Source organism: Barbus barbus (assembly GCF_936440315.1).
Source record: "Barbus barbus genome assembly, chromosome: 9".
In the NCBI taxonomy this organism is placed as follows: Eukaryota; Metazoa; Chordata; class Actinopteri; order Cypriniformes; family Cyprinidae; genus Barbus; species Barbus barbus.
In genome coordinates, this window is record NC_136737.1 from 33,458,206 (window position 1) to 33,479,485 (window position 21,280).

The following is a 21,280-nucleotide window of genomic DNA, read 5'->3' on the forward strand; positions in this document are numbered from 1 at the left end:
TCTGTTGATTCAACTGAATCCACATCTCAGTCATCTGAAGTTGTTGTAGGCCCATACACAGGTGAATCTATGGTAAGCCAACTGGATGACACTTTGCTCTATGAACCAATGCACTTGCCTGTCACACAAGACTCTGACTTAGCTATCACTAATGTCATTTCTCCATCTACAAGCGATGCAGTCAGTATGATTGATTTGAGTTGGACAGAGGAGGCTTTCAGTCCTGTCGCTGATCAAGTGAATGATGCAGCTCATGCAGTCAACTCTTCAGCTTCTGAATATGAGCTCCTGCATATAACTATAAAACTGCATAGGATCACTCTTTTGGATGAAATGATTAGCCAGTTTAAAGATCCAAGGCTCATAATGTACAAATTGAAGAACAGTATCATAGATGAAATGGGAGCTGATGAAGATGGTGTGTCCAGAGATGTATACTCAGGCTTCTGGTCTGAATGTTTGGATCGTGCAGCTGAAGGGGAGGATATGAGAGTGCCATCACTCTCTCCAAAATGGCAGGAGGAAGACTGGAAGTCAATTGGAAGAATCTTGGCCAAAGGACACAAAGACCAAGGATATTTTCCAACTCGTCTGGCTACAGCTTTCACAGTGGCACTCATTTTTGGAGAACATTCAGTCACAGATGAAATGATGGTTGATTCATTCCTTTTATACCTGAGTCAGTCAGAGAGAGATCTGGTCTCCTGTGCCTTAAAAGAAGATCTCCTTGGAGATGACAAAGATGAACTGCTGGATCTTCTGGATCGTTTGGGTGTGACCACCATGCCAACACAACAAAACCTAAAAGAACTGATGCTGAAAGCTGGCCACAAACAGATAATCCAAATACCTAAATATGCTTTGGACAACATGTCCAAAGCAAACATATTTTCAGAGAAACCTTCAAAAGTCCAGTGGACATTCTACAGATGTATGAAGACAAGAGACCAACAACAAGAAGGATTTTGAAGTTGCTCGATGTCTCACCTCAAAGTCAAGCAGAGAGCAAGTGTTCACGTTTCCTACAGCAGTACATCAGAGGATTGGATGTAGTGGGGCTGAGGAAGATGCTCAGGTTTGTGACAGGATCTGATGTTGTCTGCGTTGACAAAATACAAGTGATTTTCACATCTTTGGATGGACTGGCAAGACGACCAGTTGCTCACACCTGCGGCCCAGTTCTGGAGCTTCCTTCCACCTACAGCTCTTACCCAGAGCTGCGCTCCGAAATGGAAAGTATATTGTCAAGTACACATGCGCTTGTCATGGACATTGTCTAAATCATGACCTAAATGTTGAGTGGAACATATGGTGCTGATTTGTTATTGAGTTTACTAAAAAAGTTAATTGTTAAGAATTGTTTTAACTCCTTTCAGTTTGCTTGATATGTCCATGGTTAGGGGTAATGGACAAATGGCTACAAATTAATGTTTTGTAAGTTCATTGCTTAGAATTGTTCGTATTCAGTGGATAAATGTAGATAAGCATTAATTTTGAACTGCTTACTGTTTTGTCATACCTTCTTATGTAATTCAACTGAAACCTTCCTCTGTCACAGTTCATGTTAAAACATTTCAGTGTGGGGGCTAATGGACATTTTCTAAAAAGCCAGGGTTAAATTTACAGTTACATAAATAAAGAGTAATTAATTCGTTTTTTGAATCAGTTTGTACTTTATTACATTATTTACATCATGTGTATTTCATATTTATCTTTATAATTTCATTATAATGCCAGTTTTCTTACAGAGTATGGTTTCCTCTATGCATTTAGTATTTTTACTGTGTGTGTGTGTGTGCCTTCTCAAATCATACACCTTATATATACTGAATACACACTGAATGACATTCATTGATTTACGTTTCTAAATGAAGAAGATACCCAACAGATTACCTGGTACAGATTACTATGTACAACAAACACAAATAAGAAAAATAATATGATATTGCAGATGAGCCACAGTGTGATGTTACAATGGTTGCTTACAAATTTGAAACTATACAGCTCCTCAGAAACAGGTACTATTCAATCGCTTCATCAGGTGTTGTGGGTGGATGAAGATGGTTCTCTTCCATGAGAAGACAGGATAAAGTAAAAACGGTCTCATCACATGAGTATGGCCCTCTCTGAAGACATTCCTCTCTACAGGCTTCTACAGCCCCCTGAGAGACTGGCTTCAGGTATTCTCTTGCTCCAAATAGTTGTGGCAGGTGATACATCATGAGAGGACGGCCACTGGGAGCCACAGCATTTCTGCAACGACGAATTCTGTGAGTATTCCACAAATGCAGGACTTGTTGCAGCTCTTCCTATAACAAGGAAATAAACAGATACGTTCCATGATTTCATTAGCAGACAGAAGTATAATCTAAACCAGGGCTGGGCAACTCTGGCCCTCAAGATTTATTTTCCTGGAGAGTTTAGCTCCACCCCTGATCAAACTCATCTCTGCTTGTAGCTTTCTAGCATGAAGACCCAGATTAGCTTGTTTAGGTGAGTTTAATCAGGGTTGGAGCAAAATTCTGCGGGAAAGTGGGTCTTAACAGCCTGACCTGCCTATTCTTGATCTATAGGGCTTTTTAAAGGAATATAAAAATAAAACATCTTATAAAGACTACTAATAAAAGGGTCTAAACCTGCAGAATTATATACCTACATACGTGATCTTACATTTCATGTGTGATTGACTTAAAGCGCCGCTTCATGCCGAACACATCTTTGGTGACGAACATGATTCAGGACATTGTTGTAATGCAGTTATATGCTTATAAAATTCAAGATATTGGGGAAAATCGTCCCTGTATGAGATTGTATCTGTGTATATATAAATACACACACATGCATATATATATTTCAGAAAATATGTTGTTTACATATTAAATATATTTATATATATAATATAAATTATATGAATATAAATATATACATGTAAATACATGTACATATTTTCTAAATATAATGTGTGTATTTATACAAAGTATAAACATATATATTATGTAAACAAAAACTTATTTTGGATGCGATTAATCATTTGACAGCACTACTATAATATAACATTATATATATATATATATATATATATATATATATATATAGATATATATATAATAAACTATAATATATCTGTATACATAGGCTGGGCTATACATTTCTGCAGGTTTGGAGGTCAACACTTTTGGGCCTAATTTTAGGATAATACATGAATTTACCTCAATGATATTCAGACAGGTGAACAATATTAACTGCTTGTCCAGGAAACCACCTGTGAAGTAATCGTTCTCCTTCAAATCCTGGAAACGATTAATCCAGTATTGAGCATGCTGTTTTCTCATGAATGCCCACCAGCTCTCAATGCGCTGGTTGTGGTTGCTTGAACCATAGATGAAGCAGTTTTCTGCAGCATGGTCATCATAGCGTAGGAACTTCTGCATTTGTTCCACATAACGGTTCTCTGTTCCCAGGTCTGACCTTATTCTGGCTGGTGTCCCCATTCTTTGTCCAACTTCATTAATAAAATAACTGGCGATTACCTTCGGGTCAGAATTAGTAGAATAAGCATGGAGCCAAATTGGGGCCAGGATTTCTATACATACGACGTCTTAAGCGATTTCTCCTTCTCGTTTGTACTCCGTCGGGATCCAGGATGCCTAATAAATGTCGAATTACACGTTGACTGACAACAAATCCAGCCTGAATACACTTCAGATGTAGTAGTTTATATTCATGTAGCTTTCCATAACGGTCCAGTTCATTCATGAGGAATAATGCTACTTTCAAAAGATCTGTTTGATTCTTTCGTCTGTACAGTCTAAGATGTTTAAGATGCCGACGTAGTGTTCGCATACTAATAATTATCCTGTCGACGTGGCTCAATGATAATAAAATGTCTTTGTGACTTAAACCGAGAAGAAAGTAAAAATAAATCAGTTCATTTAGTGCCATGACTCTAGCCAAAAACAGCTGAATTCTTTTACCGTTCCAGTAGCCTAATTCCTAGGCTATGGCTGAAGAAACAAAACAGTCTGTCACGCCACGCATAGAAGATGTCGTTTTAACGAGAAAAGATGTCGTTATAACGAGAAAAGATGTCGTTATTACGAGAAAAGATGTCGTTTTAACGAGAAAAGATGTCGTTATAACGAGACAAGATGCCGTTATTACGAGAAAAGATGTCGTTTTAACGAGAAAAGATGTCGTTATAACGTGACAAGATGCCGTTATTACGAGAAAAGATGTCGTTTTAACGAGAAAAGATGTCGTTATTACGAGAAAAGATGTCGTTTTAACGAGAAAAGATGTCGTTATAACGAGACAAGATGCCGTTATTACGAGAAAAGATGTCGTTTTAACGAGAAAAGATGTCGTTATTACGAGAAAAGATGTCGTTTTAACGAGAAAAGATGTCGTTATTACGAGAAAAGATGTCGTTTTAACGAGAAAAGATGTCGTTATTACGAGAAAAGATGTCGTTTTAACGAGAAAAGATGTCGTTATTACGAGAAAAGATGTCGTTTTAACGAGAAAAGATGTCGTTATTACGAGAAAAGATGTCGTTTTAACGAGAAAAGATGTCGTTATTACGAGAAAAGATGTCGTTTTAACGAGAAAAGATGTCGTTATTACGAGAAAAGATATCGTTTTAACGAGAAAAGATCTCGTTATCACGACATAATTGACTGGAAAAAATTTTATGTATGTGGCAGCAATGCGTCACCGTAGATATCAGCTTTACTTTGGCCTGTTGTTTACTAGAGATATCTGAGTGAGAGCTGAGGCTCCAGTCATATAAAGCTGTTGTGCTCGTGGAGACTTAATAAAGCAGAAAAGACAATTATTTCAGAAGAAGAGATACTGATGAAGATTTTCTAGTGATCAAACAGCAGATTGAAGCTCTGAAGCTCCTGAAAGACTGGAATTACAGCGAGATCAACTGTGTTCAGCAGCGATACTGTGAGTGTTTGTACAGAATTCATTTAGTGAATTGAGTGTTAAATCAGCGCAGACAGGAAAATAAAGCAGACGATCAGGAGACGGATTCATTCTGAGTCAATTCAACCTCTGTGTTTCATTCTGCTGATCTCAATCACATTCATCATTATTCATACTGTCCTCAGTTCACATCAGATTCAGAAACCACTTCATCATTAAATGAGTCACTAATGAACTTTTATTACATTTACTGATCAGTTTACAGTATAAATATTAAAGCAACCTTATTACTCTGTTTATTAAAGGTGCCATAGAATGAAAAACTGTCTTTACCCTGGCATATTTAAATAATAACAGTTCTGTACATGGAAATGACATACAGTGAGCCTCAAACACCATAGTTTCCTCCTTCATATGTAAATCTCGTGATTAAAAAAGACCACTGAAAAACAGGCGAATCAGAACATAACACCGACTGTGACGCAACAGTCGGGATCACTACGCCCCCAACATTTGCATAACCCCGCCCTTGTTCTAAGCCGGCCGAACCATCAGAAGCTCTGCAGGTATTGTAAATAAACAAGCGCGGACAACAGCGAAAATAACACAATAAATGTTATGTTCCAGGCCATGCAGGGGGTGTGAAGTGCAGGGATGGGTTGGTGTCTGTATTCAGAAAGGCACAGAAAGCAAATAACGCGAGCCAGGGACATGGTTAGCTCCTTGCTAGCGGTAGCCTGTGACAGTATATAAGATTTCACTCTCAGTAAGGAGAGATGAGGATGATGGCGAATGACTTACAGATCCTGAGCACCACTGACAAGCATCTGATCTTGTGAAATGTGTGGTAAGTACTGTTGCTCCATAATGTAAACATAGTTTGTGTGATCGCATCTCTTGAAAGTGAACTATAACGCGATCGATGGATCGTTCAAAAGCAGTTTCAATGCCTCGCATATTAATAACGGCTCCCTGATGCCCGCGTATTATATACAGTATAATTACCCGACCATATAACTGCGAGAGAAAGTATTTAAATATATATTTTCCTCCCTGTGCTTCCTTCTTGCTGATGAGCCGTACTGTGAAACAGCCAATCAGAGCAGAGCTCATTATTATTCATGACCCTGCCAAATAAGCCAATAACAGACCGTTTCATTCTAGGGAGAAATCCTAGGGTTGTAAATGGACATGTAAAATCGTTTCTGGAGATTTTTTGCCCTTACCTAAGCCACATACCTTCTGTGTAGATATCAGAGAACAATTTAAAATACTGTATCAATGCATTCTATGGCACCTTTAAAGATAAAGAACAGTATGTGTCTGATGTAGATTTATAACTTTGAAAGATAATTAAAACAATCAAAAATGAATAATAATAATAATGTTTAATTTATATAGCGTCTTTCCCAGGCACAAGGACGCTTTACCAAAGCAGTAACACATAGTCATTTCACATAGTCACAAACAGTCAGCTCAAATAATCAAGTTGGACAGTAGACATTTGCCCAGTCCAGAAACAAAATGAAAACAAGATGAATGCAGTTGCATATCATAATACGGCAAAGACACAAATAAACAACATAGCAATTCATAACAATAGAAAAGGGATAGTATTAACAAACATAAAGAGCAACAAATGCAGGACAGATACACATAACAAAAATACAAACATACAGAAAGGTAACAATGAGCAAGGCCATCGAGTGATTTGAAGGTAAGCAGAGGAATATTATAAATAGACACAGATGACACAGGTAACCAGTGGAGGTTAAATATGAGCAGATCGTTTAGTGTTGGTTTGTATTCTTACAGCAGAATTTTGAATGTATTGTACCCGAGAAATTGAGTGTGCAGGTAAGCCAGCAAAAAGAGCATTACAGTAGTCGATGCACGATGTAATAAAAGCAAGCGCTAATGATTCTGCATCTTTTGGGCTGACATAGGAACGAAGTTGAGCTATACGGCGAAGCTGGAGAAATGCAACTTTGGAAAGTTTATTAATGTAAACATCCAGGGTTAGTGAAGGATCAAGGATCAAATTTCTAACGGTGGCTGATGGAAAAATTGTTGTGGCATCAAGGTTAAAGCTGGGAACATTAGTTATATTTTCTGTTGGGGGACCAGTAATACAAATTTCTGTCTTGCTCAATTTCAAACGTAGAAAATTGGAATTTAACCATGTCTTTAACTCATTAACACACATTGATAATGATGTGGTTTGGTAGAATCTGGATGGCAAACAGTATATATCTGAATAGTATCCGCATAACAGTGATAATGAAACCCATAACGACGATTAATATGTCCAAGAGGCATAATGTAAATAATAAACAGTAATGGGCCGAGAACAAAGCCTTGGGGAACCTTGTGTGCATGTGAACATCAGAAAGAGGATTTACACAGTCTTTCTATCGTTTAATATCACACAGAGACACTGAGGAATCATCATAAAGTCTAAACCCAGCGTAAAGGGGTTCAGTGAATGTGGTGTTGAATGTGTGTAAGTGTGTGAGTGTGTGTGTGTCAGAGACGCTGTAGAAGGACAGAATGCCGGTCAACACGTCCACATACACTCCTGCTCTATTAGAGGATAAACACATGTCAAGTATATCAGTGCTGTTATTATTGTGCCAGACAGTGAAGAAACCGTTACCACAGCAGCTCAGACTCCAGGATTTATCATTTAATCCAAACATACAGTCATCACTCTCTCCTTTCCTGCTGATTCCTTTATATGACACTGATATATCAACATAATCTCCGCTCCATTCAGCCTCCCAGTAACAGCGTCCAGTCAGACTCTCAACACACAGAACCTGAAGAACATCATCAAATCTCTCTGGATGATCAGGATACGGCTGCTTCTCATACACACTTGTGATCTTCCTGTTCTCATCAGACAGAACGAGTCGAGTGTATGTTGTGTTTGGATCCAGTGTGAGATCACAGGCATCTGAACACAAGAAGAGAGAAACATCAAGAACAACACAACAGTGAAAATGTCTGTATGTTTGCAAAGTTCAAACTGTCCTCACTATGCACAAATGTCCTCACTAATATAGTGAAAGCTGTTTTTAAAATGTTAAAGCGTAATGTTAGCAGGTTTCTGAAGCAGCGGCTCGGTTCCCGCTGACAGATGCTGCTTTCAGACGATCCTGCCAATCACAGACGTATTTGTTGAGCGCGTGAACACAACGGCCAATCAGAGGGGTTTATTCAGAATCGGCTCAATACGCCAGAGTTTGTTCAACGTGAGCTCTCCCATATGGCAAAAATATATATTTTTCATGGCCAAAATACATTTGAAATATATGCTAAATATATGTTGCAAACAGAGAAGCTCAATGAAATATATTTTTGAAATAGGAAATATATTTAGTCTCAACCTTCATATACCAAAATATATTTATAAATGTTTTTCTGGGGCTAGATTAGGGGTGTCCCCGCTTAAGGATTCACACAGTCGAATCGGAAGTTTCGAATCTTGCCGATAGTTGACTGATAGTCGAATCATATGTTTGAGGGTGGGGACAACATACATTATCAAAAGTCAAGTAAGACACTGGACAGTCATAATTACTCACACTGGTGGGTGTGGGAGTAAATGCAGGTTACAGGCGGGTATATCGATGTGGGAGAAGTGGTTTGGGTGAAAGGTAGTTGATGTGTGGGGTGTGGATGGGTGTAGAGGGTATATGGTTGTGGGGTGGGTTATTATTATTATAAATATTATTCTCCCGGTGATTTACATTCTGTAAATAATGTGTAATGGATGCCTCGCAGATACAAAAATAATGTTTTATGTTTTGCTTAAAAGATAGTTAACATTAAAGTCAGCGAAACCCAAAAAAGTCACAACATTTTTTACAATAGTGCTCTCATTATAACGTTGTGTATATCACAGAAGTTATAATGCTCTGCATTTCTGTTTTGAGCTGTGCATGCTGAAGATTACCAGTTTCTCCCATTCATAAGTATAGGAGTGAACTGTCTTTGTATTTCTATAGTCTTTGTTTCAAATAAAACACTTACTAATGAAATATTTTTATTTACCTGCATGCCATGTGATCATTAATCAACATAAAAAAAAACATGAACATGCAAATGTGATACTTAATTATTTAAATATGTATTTTTAAATCTCAGGGGTACTTAAATCAAATATATTTGGTGAATAAGGTTTAGATGACAAAAAGTTTTGGAATACCTGCATTACATGTAAACTAAGAAATACGTGAATGCGCATTTTAATTTGTTATAATTAATAATACATGGTTAAAAAACCTACAGAGTAATAACTAAAATAAAATTGAATGTGTTCATCAGTAGTTGATGCAATGTTGAAACCCTTCTTAAACCTGAAATGATTTTTGTACATCCAGAGTCCAAATGCTGTCGCCACCTGAATAATGACTGATCTTTGTGTGAATGTCCACAAAACTGGACTATAAATACATCTATAATATGTATATAATCAGTGGGCTATTTTAGAAAGGAAAATCTAAAAGATGAAAAAGAGAAATTAGGAAGAATCAATGAATTATGAATAATTTATTGCTATTGTGTGAATAATATGTAATCATAAAAAGTAACTGTAGTCTGATTACGAGTATTTTAAAATGTAATTTACTCTGATTACAAGTACTTAATTTTCTGGAATCTGATCACGTAATCTAGATTACATGTAATCCGTTACTACCCAGCTCTGTTTATAGGCTATCTGCACAAAATGCCCTGAATGCACATGAACGTGTCTGCGTGGCTCTGAACAAACTCCTTTTGTGGATGCGTTCTTCCCGAAACAACGTGCAGACACACGGCATCTAAATTCCAAAAAAAAAAATCACAGCGTTTTATCATCATAATATTATTATAATAATGTTATGTATATGACAGTCCCAGTCATAGTTATTAATTTTCTGCATTGTTGTTTGTCCTGCTCGTGCTGCCCGCTGAGATAATCACCGTAGGCCTACTACTTTACTGCAGCGCAACTCAACCAAATGCATCTTATACGAGTTAAATAATATATCCACAATATATATATATAAACAAGCTGAAATGTTTTGAAATCACTCGTACCCTACCTGATCTGAAAAATCCAGTCTTTCACTCTGCCTGTGTTAATTTGAGTCTTGTTAAAGTTTTAAATTCCTGCCACCAAGACGCTCCTCTGCCGGACACGGATTATGGAACGTGAAACCTAAATCTATAAATTTTATTTTCAAAAATATATATTTCTTACAGTATATTTTTTATGTATTAATTTAATTTCAAAAATGCATATTTTAAATGTATATATATATATATATATATATATATGTGTGTGTGTGTGTGTGTGTGTGTGTGTGTATGCATATATATATATTAGTGCTGTCAATCGATTAAAAAAATTAACTAATTAATCACAATTTTTTCCTGAAATTAATCGCGATTAATCCCACCTAACATTAAACTTTTTAAATCTACTTTTATATTGCAATAATTTCACATTTAATCTTCAAATTAATGTAGAAACAACATAAAGACGGTATATTTTTAATATTTGATTAATGGCATCTTTTTAATGAATGAAGGCCAGTATCACTGACACCAATATTGATGTCTCTATAAAATAATAATTTTTTCCCTAATATTTAACCATTGACTATTGCCATTCAACATTACAGTATAATTGAAAGCCATCAATTTTAATATTTTTTAGACTTTAATAAAAATAACTTCTAATTTAAGTGAACTTTAAACAATTTTCTCATAAACACAGTATAACCAATGTCATATTTAGCTACCTATGCCCTTCAGCAAGTAGGAAATATACAGAAATTGAATAAAGTTATCAAACACTTAATTCTAAATTAAATACAGATGAGTCCTTAAAGCTATAAAGTTATTGATTTCCTTTTTTTTTTTTTTGTTCTTTGATGAACAGACATCACAGCAGCTGGGTTAATAGGTTATTTTGGCTGCTTTTTCTTTAAGAGCTGCCGAGGCGGATCTGACACGCATCGTGTTTTCTCTCTTTACACTTACTTCACATTTTCTGACCCACTTCAGGTCTTAAAGTCTCTATTAATGATCTGACGAGTGTGTTAGATGAGTGAGAAAGTGCAGGACAGTTTTGAAAACCATTTCAGAGACATGTTCTTAAATGTGACTCATATATTTCACGCAAGCACAGCTTTAAGGCAGTTTTAATCACCTTCATGACTTAACTGACCACGGCATTGCATGCACATCGTTTCTTTCGCGCTTTGATATGAAATGATAAAGGCTACAGCGTGCGGCAGCGCCTTTGTTCAGTACAGGACAGTTTCCGCGCTCCTTTGACTCACGCCTGACGCTGAAGTGAAGTTGAAGCACGCGTCTGAAACATCTCCTATTTGAAATGCTCATAAAGACGTTCTGTGACTAAATTAGCAAGAAAAAAGAGACAGAGGCAGCAGTTGTGAGTGGGGTGGCCAACACTAGCCCCACCCCTGTGTTAACGCCGTTAAATATTTTTAACGCGTTAAACTGAAAAAATTAATCACCAGCGTTAACACGCTAATTTTGACAGCACTAATATATATATATATATATATATATATATATATATATATATATATAAGTAAAAAAAACTAACTTTTTACAGAAAATTATCAAATATATAATTTCACAGTTCTCAAGATCTCAGCATCTTTATTTATTACTAAACATCTTGTTGAGAATTAACAGAGGTTTGGATGTTAATGTTTAAGTGAAAATGGTAAAGTTTGATGTCACCATTATATAGATCAGTGTTTGCTTCAGTTGGGCTCTTGATCTTTCATTTCTTAAGTATTACTTTTTCTCTGGCAGCTTTCACGGTGTGTTTCTAAAGCTCATTTGTTAAAAGAACAAATGCGACAGAAAATTTGGTCAAGTAATGTTGATTACTTATTGCTGGTGGTATAGTCATCAGCAATGTTTTCTCTATTTTTTTTTTTTCTTGCTAAGCAAAACTTTTCTCTATTGGGAAGACATTTCGGCCACCTGAGCAAAAACAGTCTTTAAACCAGAGCTGTACCGTGCACACAAAAAAAGGGTGTAAATTTGAACTTTAATGTGCTATTTATATTTGATTTGACCCTTGATGTAACTAAATGATGCACATTTTAGGTTACCTGAGAAAACATTTTCTACAGTGCTGTGTTACTATGAAGCTTAATAATTAAAAACATATTTTAAAAAAATCTCACGCAGAATAGTTAATTTATATTAACTTTATAATAATATAATATAATATAGCTAATATGAAAAAATGAAGCATTTCTTGCTCATGAATTCCCTTTTTGAGGTCAAATATTTATTAGGCTTTAATATAATATATTATAATATAATATAATATAAAAAAAAAATCAAATTGCTTTCCCAACTCATTTTTGTGTTGGCATATTGTTTATTTTGCGCACAGCTTAGAGGGAACATTGGTCATCAGCAATAAATTATTAAGAGTCTAGCTTTCATTAAATGATGTTTGCTGCAGCTTTCTGATATTTTGGCATTGTGCCAATAAAATTTTCAGATTATTATTATTTTTTTTAGGTCAATATAAAGAAAATGCATTGAACTATGTGTTTTAGATCCACAGAGACATCAAGAGTTAGTTATCAATTTTACATAGCAGTGCTGTGATGTTTTGAAAGCTTTTGCAATTATACAGAAAATATTTTGATAGGATCATTCAGACACACATAAAATCAAGACACATCAAGAATCAGCGCATGAATCTCAACAACAGTGACAATCAACAAAAAGCTTTTTTTGTGAATCTAGTAGGTTGTTTTGTGATGTTCAGAGTTGAACTGTTTATCAGAATATTTTGTCACCGTTGAGGAGATTCATATTCTGATTATTGATGTGTGTCTTGATTCTATGTGTGTCTGAATGACACTGTCAAATTATTTTCTGCATAATTGCAAAATCTTTCAAAACATCACAGCGCTGCCATGTAAAATGTATAACTAACTCGAAATACTGAGAGATCAGACCCTGATTGGGTGTTGTTGTCATATAGTGGCTGATTCAGAGTTTCCCCTGCTTATTTTGCTTTGCCATAACAAATGTGTTAAATCGGTAAAAAAAAAGTACTTATGATAAACACCGTAAACAGCAACCATTTGCATGACAGCGCTTAAAGAACATGGTATGATTTTTAACCTTCATACAAACAACAAACGTGAAATCACCATCAAATAAACATAAGACTCTCAGACTCACCTGAATCAATATTAATATTAATATCTTTAACTTTAAACTATAACATAGGCAGATTATTCTTATATATTAAAAAAGAAGTGCTTCAGCCGGGATAAAGATGTAGATGTGTATCTTTAGCGAAGCAGCGTGGAAAGCCGCTTGTGGGAGGCTTCAGAAACGCGCCGCAAGCATTGACTAGAGTGGCCACGATCAGCTCCAGTGATCGTGTTGGAGCCATAGTAAAGTGTAAATAAGGGCTTATAAACAATATAAAAATAGAAATATAATACACTTATACATTTAAAATTTTAATTAAAACAATAAGTAATAAACAATAAACAAACAATATCCTGTCCAGAGGAGAACTGGCCCCCGACTGAGTCTGGTTTCTCCCAAGGTTTTTTCTCCATTCTGTCTCAGAGGGAGTTTTGGTTCCTTGCCGCTGTCACTTCTGGCTTGCTTAATTGAGGACACTTAATTTCTAGCGATTATCATCAATTTGATTTCACAGATACTATTTAAACTAAACTGATCTAGACAATGACATCTCTGAATTCAATAATGAAATGCCTTTAACTGAAAATTATACATTATTATTATACATTACTGACACTCTATCCTCCAATCTGATACTGTTAAGTGCTTTGACACAATCTGTATTGTTAAAAGCACTATATAAATAAAGCTGACTTGACTTAATAGTCATGTGTCATTCAATAAATATAAATCCTTGTATATTAAAAGAAAGATATTTCCATATGACTCTAAAGTTGAATCGACATATTACTGTTATGTAGTAGAGCTGCACGATTAATCGTTAAAAGATCACGATCTTGATTCAAATACCCACACGATCTACTTTCTAAATGACAACGATTTGCCTGTGTCTATTAAAACTTTGAAAAAATCATACCGGAATATTCAAATCTGCATTCATGCTGCTGCTGATCCAGAGAGCAGACAGTTAACGTGTTTAGGTAAGAAAAAGCTTCACAAACAGTCTTTTCAACTACACAGTATTATTTCTGTCTTACAGTCATTCATAGAAATACTGGGATAAAAGTTTATAGTTCAGCTACTTGATGTCTATGGTAGCGATCAAAATAGAGCCACTCATCTTTTGACTGTTAAAAAATGTATTTGTCATTGAATCATTCATTCGAGATTCGTTCAAAAACACTGATTCATCCATTAATGAAACAAGTGAGGTATGAGTGAGTCATTGAATCATTCATACAAACCAGTTTTTCATAATTTTAATACTAAAAATTGGTGTATTAAATACACTATATTTTAAATACATATACCCCGGGTTTCACAGACAAGACTTAAGCCTAGTCCTAGACTAAAATGTAAGTCTGAGCTGTTTCAACTGAAAGAAACTGACTGATCTTAAAATATATCAGTGCCTTTGTTTTGTCTCAAGATGCACACCAGTCATGTTTTTTTTTCTAAGCATGTTTATAAAAATTGCTTAAATGTCTTAATTGAACTATGATCTAATCCTGGCTTAGTCTAAGCCCTGTCTGTGAAACTGGGCCACACTGTATTATATATTAAAATGTTTAATAATTCATTTAAATTAAACACTTTTAAATAGACTGCAGCAATTAATATTTTGTCACACATTATTTTGTTTAGTTCAGAATAGTGGGAGAATTGTGATCTCTATTTGAGACAAATAAATTGTGATTCTCAATTTATCCAGAATCGTGCAGCTCTATTATGTAGTGACACACTACTTAAATTATCTTTGTGAGCAAAGGAGCCCTGGCAGTGCTAACTAGTAAAAAAAAAAAAAGAAAAAAAAAAAAATCTTTCTCTTTAAATCTAGTGTTTTGCACAGGTTACTGTGATGTTTGTTTATGGCACAGAAGAGATCATTAACCTGAGAGAAAAATAATGAAAGTCTATGAGATGAGTTCACATAACCAAGTGTGTGTGTGTGTGTGTGTGTGTGAGTGTGTATTTGTAGACCTACACTTTCGTAGTCCTGCTGTCATCCTGATCTCTTCTCCATGATCCACGCTATAAACACACAAACACACATTAATGTAGATCTGCATCATTCACACACACACACACACACACACACACGCTCAGTATGTCAGTATTACTTAAAGTCACCTTTATTTATATAGCGCTTTTAACAATACAGATTGGGTCAAAGCAACTTTCCAATATCAGAATAGGAAAATAGTGTCAATAATGTAAAATGACAAGATTAAACACTCAATTTTCAGTTAAAGGCATTTCATTAATGAATTCAATGATGTCATCATCCAGCTCAGTTCAGTTAAAATAGTATCTGTGCAATCATGTAGGCGATATTGCTGGAAAATAAGTGTCACAAACTAAGCAAAGCCAGAGGCAACAGCGGCAAGTGTTTGACATACTTGAGTATCTGCAGTTTATAGTTTGGATCCTCCAGTTTGTGTTTGAGGAGCTGGACTCCTGATTGTCCTGGGTGATTGTAGCTCAGATCCAGCTCTCTCAGGTGTGACGGGTTTGAACTCAGAGCTGAAGACAAATAACCACAGCCTTCCTCTGTCACCATACAGCCAGACAACCTACAGACAAACACAGCCAGATCATCTACAGACACACAGTCAGATCAACTACTAACACATTGTCAGATCATCTACAGACACACATTCAGATCACCTATAGACACACAGACAGATCATCTACAGACACAGTCAGTCAGATCACCTACAGACACACATTCAGATCACCTATAGACACACAGACAGATCATCTACAGACACACATTCAGATCACCTATAGACACACAGACAGATCATCTACAGACACAGTCAGTCAGATCACCTACAGACACACAGCCAGATCATCTACAGACACACAGTCAGATCAACTACTAACACATTGTCAGATCATCTACAGACACACATTCAGATCACCTATAGACACACAGACAGATCATCTACAGACACAGTCAGTCAGATCACCTACAGACACACAGTCAGATCACCCATAGACACACAGACAGATCATCTACAGACACAGTCAGTCAGATCACCTACAGACACACAGTCAGATCACCTATAGACACACAGACAGATCACCTACAGACACACATTCAGATCACCTATAGACACACAGACAGATCATCTACAGACACAGTGAGTCAGATCACCTACAGACACACAGACAGATCATCTACAGACACACAGACAGATCACCTACAGACACACAGACAGATCATCTACAGACACAGTCAGTCAGATCACCTACAGACACACAGTCAGATCACATACAGCAGCGGTTCTTAATTCCAGTCCTTGCGTATCCCCCCCCCCCCCCCCCCGCTCCCCCGCTCTGCACATTTTGTATGTTTCTGTTATTGCTTCAGATGTTTTTTCTATTCGAACGTAAGTGCCCTGTGAAGTGGACATCACAGGACATTCCGCCATGATTCCAGTTCGAAGCGAACAAATGTTAATATGTGCATTGAAGTGTGCGAGACGTGAATTTAAATTGTATATATTTACAGAGGTATATTATGTCACACTTGTCCATGTGTGAAGATGTTGCGCAGCGCAAATCCGTGAATGAATGTTCCGAAGTGAAATAAACTTCAACGGATTTCCCCTGCTTAGGGAGTAGGGAGCAATGAACACTGTGTAGGGACCATGTTATTCGGAACACAGTTCATGCACGGAGCTCACTTCTAACGAGCAGATTATCTGAATCAGGTGTGTTAAAGAGAGACATGCAAAATATGCAGAGCACCTACAGACACACAGATCATCTAAAGACACACACAGATAGATAATCTACAAACACAGACAGATCACCTACAGACACACAGACAGATCATCTACAGACACACACAAACAGATCATCTACATATACACAGTCAGATCACCTACAGTCACACAGACAGATCGTATACAGACACACACAGAAAAATCACCTACAGACACAGACAGATCATATACAGACACACAGACAGATCATCTACAGACACACACAGTCAGATCATCTACAGACACACACACACAGTCAGATCATCTACAGACACACACAGACAGATCATCTACAGACACACACAGAAAAATCACCTACAGACACAGACAGATCATATACAGACACACACACAGTCAGATCATGTACAGACACACACAGTCAGATCATGTACAGACACACAGACAGATCACATACAGACACATCATCTACAGACACACACAGACAGATCATCTACAGACACACAGACAAATCACCTACAGACAGATCACATACAGACAGATCATCTACAGACACACACAGACAGACAACCTACAAACACACAGACAGATCATCTACAGACACACACACAGTCAGATCATCTACAGACACACACAGTCAGATCATCTACAGACACACACAGTCAGATCATCTACAGACACACACAGACAGATCATCTACAGACACACACAGTCAGATCATCTACAGACACACACAGTCAGATCATCTACAGACACACACAGTCAGATCATCTACAGACACACACAGACAGATCATCTACAGACACACACAGTCAGATCATCTACAGACACACACACACACACAGACAACCTACAAACACACAGACAGATCATCTACAGACACACACAAACAGATCATCTACATATACACAGTCAGATCACCTACAGTCACACAGACAGATCATATACAGACACACACAGAAAAATCACCTACAGACACAGACAGATCATATACAGACACACAGACAGATCATCTACAGACACACACAGAAAAATCACCTACAGACACAGAGAGATCATATACAGACACACAGATAGATCATCTACAGACACACACACAGTCAGATCATGTACAGACACACACAGTCAGATCATGTACAGACACACAGACAGATCACATACAGACACATCATCTACAGACACACACAGACAGATCATCTACAGACACACAGTCAAGATCATCTACAGACACACAGACAAATCACCTACAGACAGATCACATACAGACAGATCATCTACAGACACACACAGACAGACAACCTACAAACACACAGACAGATCATCTACAGACACACACACAGTCAGATCATCTACAGACACACACAGTCAGATCATCTACAGACACACAACCAGTCAGATCATCTACAGACACACACAGACAGATCATCTACAGACACACACAGACAGATCATCTACAGACACACAGTCAGATCATCTACAGACACACACACAGTCAGATCATCTACAGACACACACAGTCAGATCATCTACAGACACACACAGAAAAATCACCTACAGACACAGACAGATCATATACAGACACACAGACAGATCATCTACAGACACACACAGTCAGATCATCTACAGACACACACACACAGTCAGATCATCTACAGACACACACAGACAGATCATCTACAGACACACACAGAAAAATCACCTACAGACACAGACAGATCATATACAGACACACACACAGTCAGATCATGTACAGACACACACAGTCAGATCATGTACAGACACACAGACAGATCACATACAGACACATCATCTACAGACACACACAGACAGATCATCTACAGACACACAGACAAATCACCTACAGACAGATCACATACAGACAGATCATCTACAGACACACACAGACAGACAACCTACAAACACACAGACAGATCATCTACAGACACACACACAGTCAGATCATCTACAGACACACACAGTCAGATCATCTACAGACACACAACTAGTCAGATCATCTACAGACACACACAGACAGATCATCTACAGACACACACAGACAGATCATCTACAGACACACACAGTCAGATCATCTACAGACACACACAGACAGATCATCTACAGACACACACAGTCAGATCATCTACAGACACACACAGACAGATCATCTACAGACACACAGACAGATCATCTACAGACACAGTCAGTCAGATCACCTACAGACACACAGTCAGATCACCTATAGACACACAGACAGATCATCTACAGACACACACAGACAGATCACCTACAGACACACAGTCAGATCACCTATAGACACACATTCAGATCACCTATAGACACACAGACAGATCATCTACAGACACACACAGTCAGATCATCTACAGACAAACACAGACAGATCACCTACAGACACACAGTCAGATCACCTATAGACACACATTCAGATCACCTATAGACACACAGACAGATCATCTACAGACACACACACAGTCAGATCATCTACAGACACACACAGTCAGATCATCTACAGACACACAGTCAGATCATCTACAGACACACACAGTCAGATCATCTATAGACACACATCAACATTGTGACCAGTTGACTGTAAATGATCTCTTATATGTTGTTAATACCTCAGTTTCTGCAGCTGACAGTTTAGACTCTTCAGTCCATCAGAAATAAACTTTACACCAGAGTCCTGCAGGTCATTGTTACTCAGATCCAGCTCTCTCAGGACACAGTTTGAGGATTGTAGAGCTGATGACAAACTCTCACAACACTGAGCAGTGAGATTACAGCCAACAAGACTGAAAGAGAACAGAAAACACTGGTAGTCGACCGACATTGGTTTTTTGACAGCTGTTGCAGATATCTTGGAAACCAGAGTGGCGAATATAATTGTATTTATTTTAATTAATATTGAAGAAATTTCAAATCATTTGAAAATTGATTAAAAAATACACTTGGAAAATAAACATACTTATAGTTTAATAACATTTAATAAAAATATAATTAAAAAGGAAGTAAACTGTAACCAACAAAGCACTCAGTATTCTGGGAAGTTTGTGTGCATTGGGAATCATATTTTTTCAAATAAAGCCAAGGTAACATTCATTTTACATACAGCACACAGTGAAAATTACATGAATATGACTGTGGGCAAATGCATAAAGACTGTGTTAATTTAATATAAACTTGCAATTAGTTGAATAATGACTTAAATGTACGACTACTAGTAACTAGAAAAATCTTACGAGGGGGGCAGCCCTATTAAATACCCTGTAGACATCTCCGTTAAAGTTTTTAAACCATTTTATACGCGTTTGCATAAATTCTGCTTTCAGAACGGTCTGTAATGGAAAGATGACACATCCTTAACAGTGATTTTTCCTCTGAAACATAAACATTTAAATAACATTTATATTTTGTGAATGGTCAACTCTTCTCCATTCTGCAGATATTGTTGCTTCTGGTTTGCCCACTGTAAAATCACAGAAAGTCTACAAAATATGTCGTCTCCCAAAAACCTGGCCTTTTTTTTTTGTCATGTCCGTAACGTATATGTGTATTTCCCAAATCTAAAATAGCCTATAAACACGTTCATAGACGGATCATTTTCTTATGTCTGGACTCTATTTGGGATTAAGAAAAACAAAGAGATGGTTCAGTATATTGGTAATGAATATATTCTGTGTGAATTTATATTTCAGGTTTTGACTGCGAATGTCAGTCCATAATGCTGGAATTGCCCAATAATGAAACTAAAAATGATTAGGCCTACATGAAATCTCGGGACAGTTTCTTATTATTGCAATATATTTTTACATTTGTATTGCCAAACCGACTGCAGTGTTGCCGCGTACAATTAAAACAGTGCAAAATTGAAGAAAGTACAAAGCAACATATAAATTAAGAACAAAAGTGTATGGCTCCCTGGCAGACCCGTGCCTCTTTTGGACAGTTTCTTTGTCTCTCTCGCAGAGGCGCTGCATTTCTCCTGAGAAAAAAACAAAACCATATTATACTGTATGTAATACGCTGTATGCCGTTGCAAAAATCGCAAAAGCCAAACCCAACTTTGCCTAAACCTGTTCTGCAAGTTTGAAATGTTCATCAGACACTCTCCATATGAAAGAGCAAGCGATTCACTCCTTTATTTCAACCCCCACGATGAAGCTATACAGAACTACCCCCAACCTGGACTGAATTCAGTCACACTACTGGTTGCTTAGTGTAAAATGGACATGCTCCAGGCATGTGATCAACTAGAGACACAAAAGTAGGAAAATCTGACCATGCTCCAGCACTTATTATTAAAAAATACATATTTTAACACATTAAAAGATATCTTATATTGTAGTAAAGTTTATTATAATATATTAAAATATATTATAATAAAG

At 36.9% G+C, this 21,280-nt stretch overlaps 2 protein-coding genes across 5 annotated transcripts in view; one reads left to right on the top strand and one right to left on the bottom strand.

Annotated features, from left to right (window-relative positions):
• Positions 1 to 21,280, top strand: part of LOC306875141 (uncharacterized protein) — a 264,860-nt gene that overhangs the window by 39,697 nt on the left and 203,883 nt on the right. The gene's annotated exons all lie outside the window — the stretch shown is intronic.
• Positions 5,151 to 21,280, bottom strand: part of LOC306875132 (NLR family CARD domain-containing protein 3-like) — a gene marked incomplete at its 5' end in the record, with an annotated part of 49,170 nt that continues 33,040 nt past the window's right edge. For 2 of the 4 annotated variants that reach the window (XM_079425558.1, XM_079425556.1), the window contains 4 exons: positions 5,157 to 7,885; positions 15,131 to 15,177; positions 15,546 to 15,719; positions 19,514 to 19,687. In XM_079425558.1, the coding sequence (XP_079281684.1) occupies positions 7,341 to 7,885; positions 15,131 to 15,177; positions 15,546 to 15,719; positions 19,514 to 19,687 (940 nt within the window). In that variant the 3' untranslated portion in view covers positions 5,157 to 7,340. Of the gene's footprint in view, positions 7,886 to 14,913; positions 15,038 to 15,130; positions 15,178 to 15,545; positions 15,720 to 19,513; positions 19,688 to 21,280 lie in introns of those variants that run through there. The other 2 variants (XM_079425555.1, XM_079425557.1) reach the window with 2 other exon arrangements.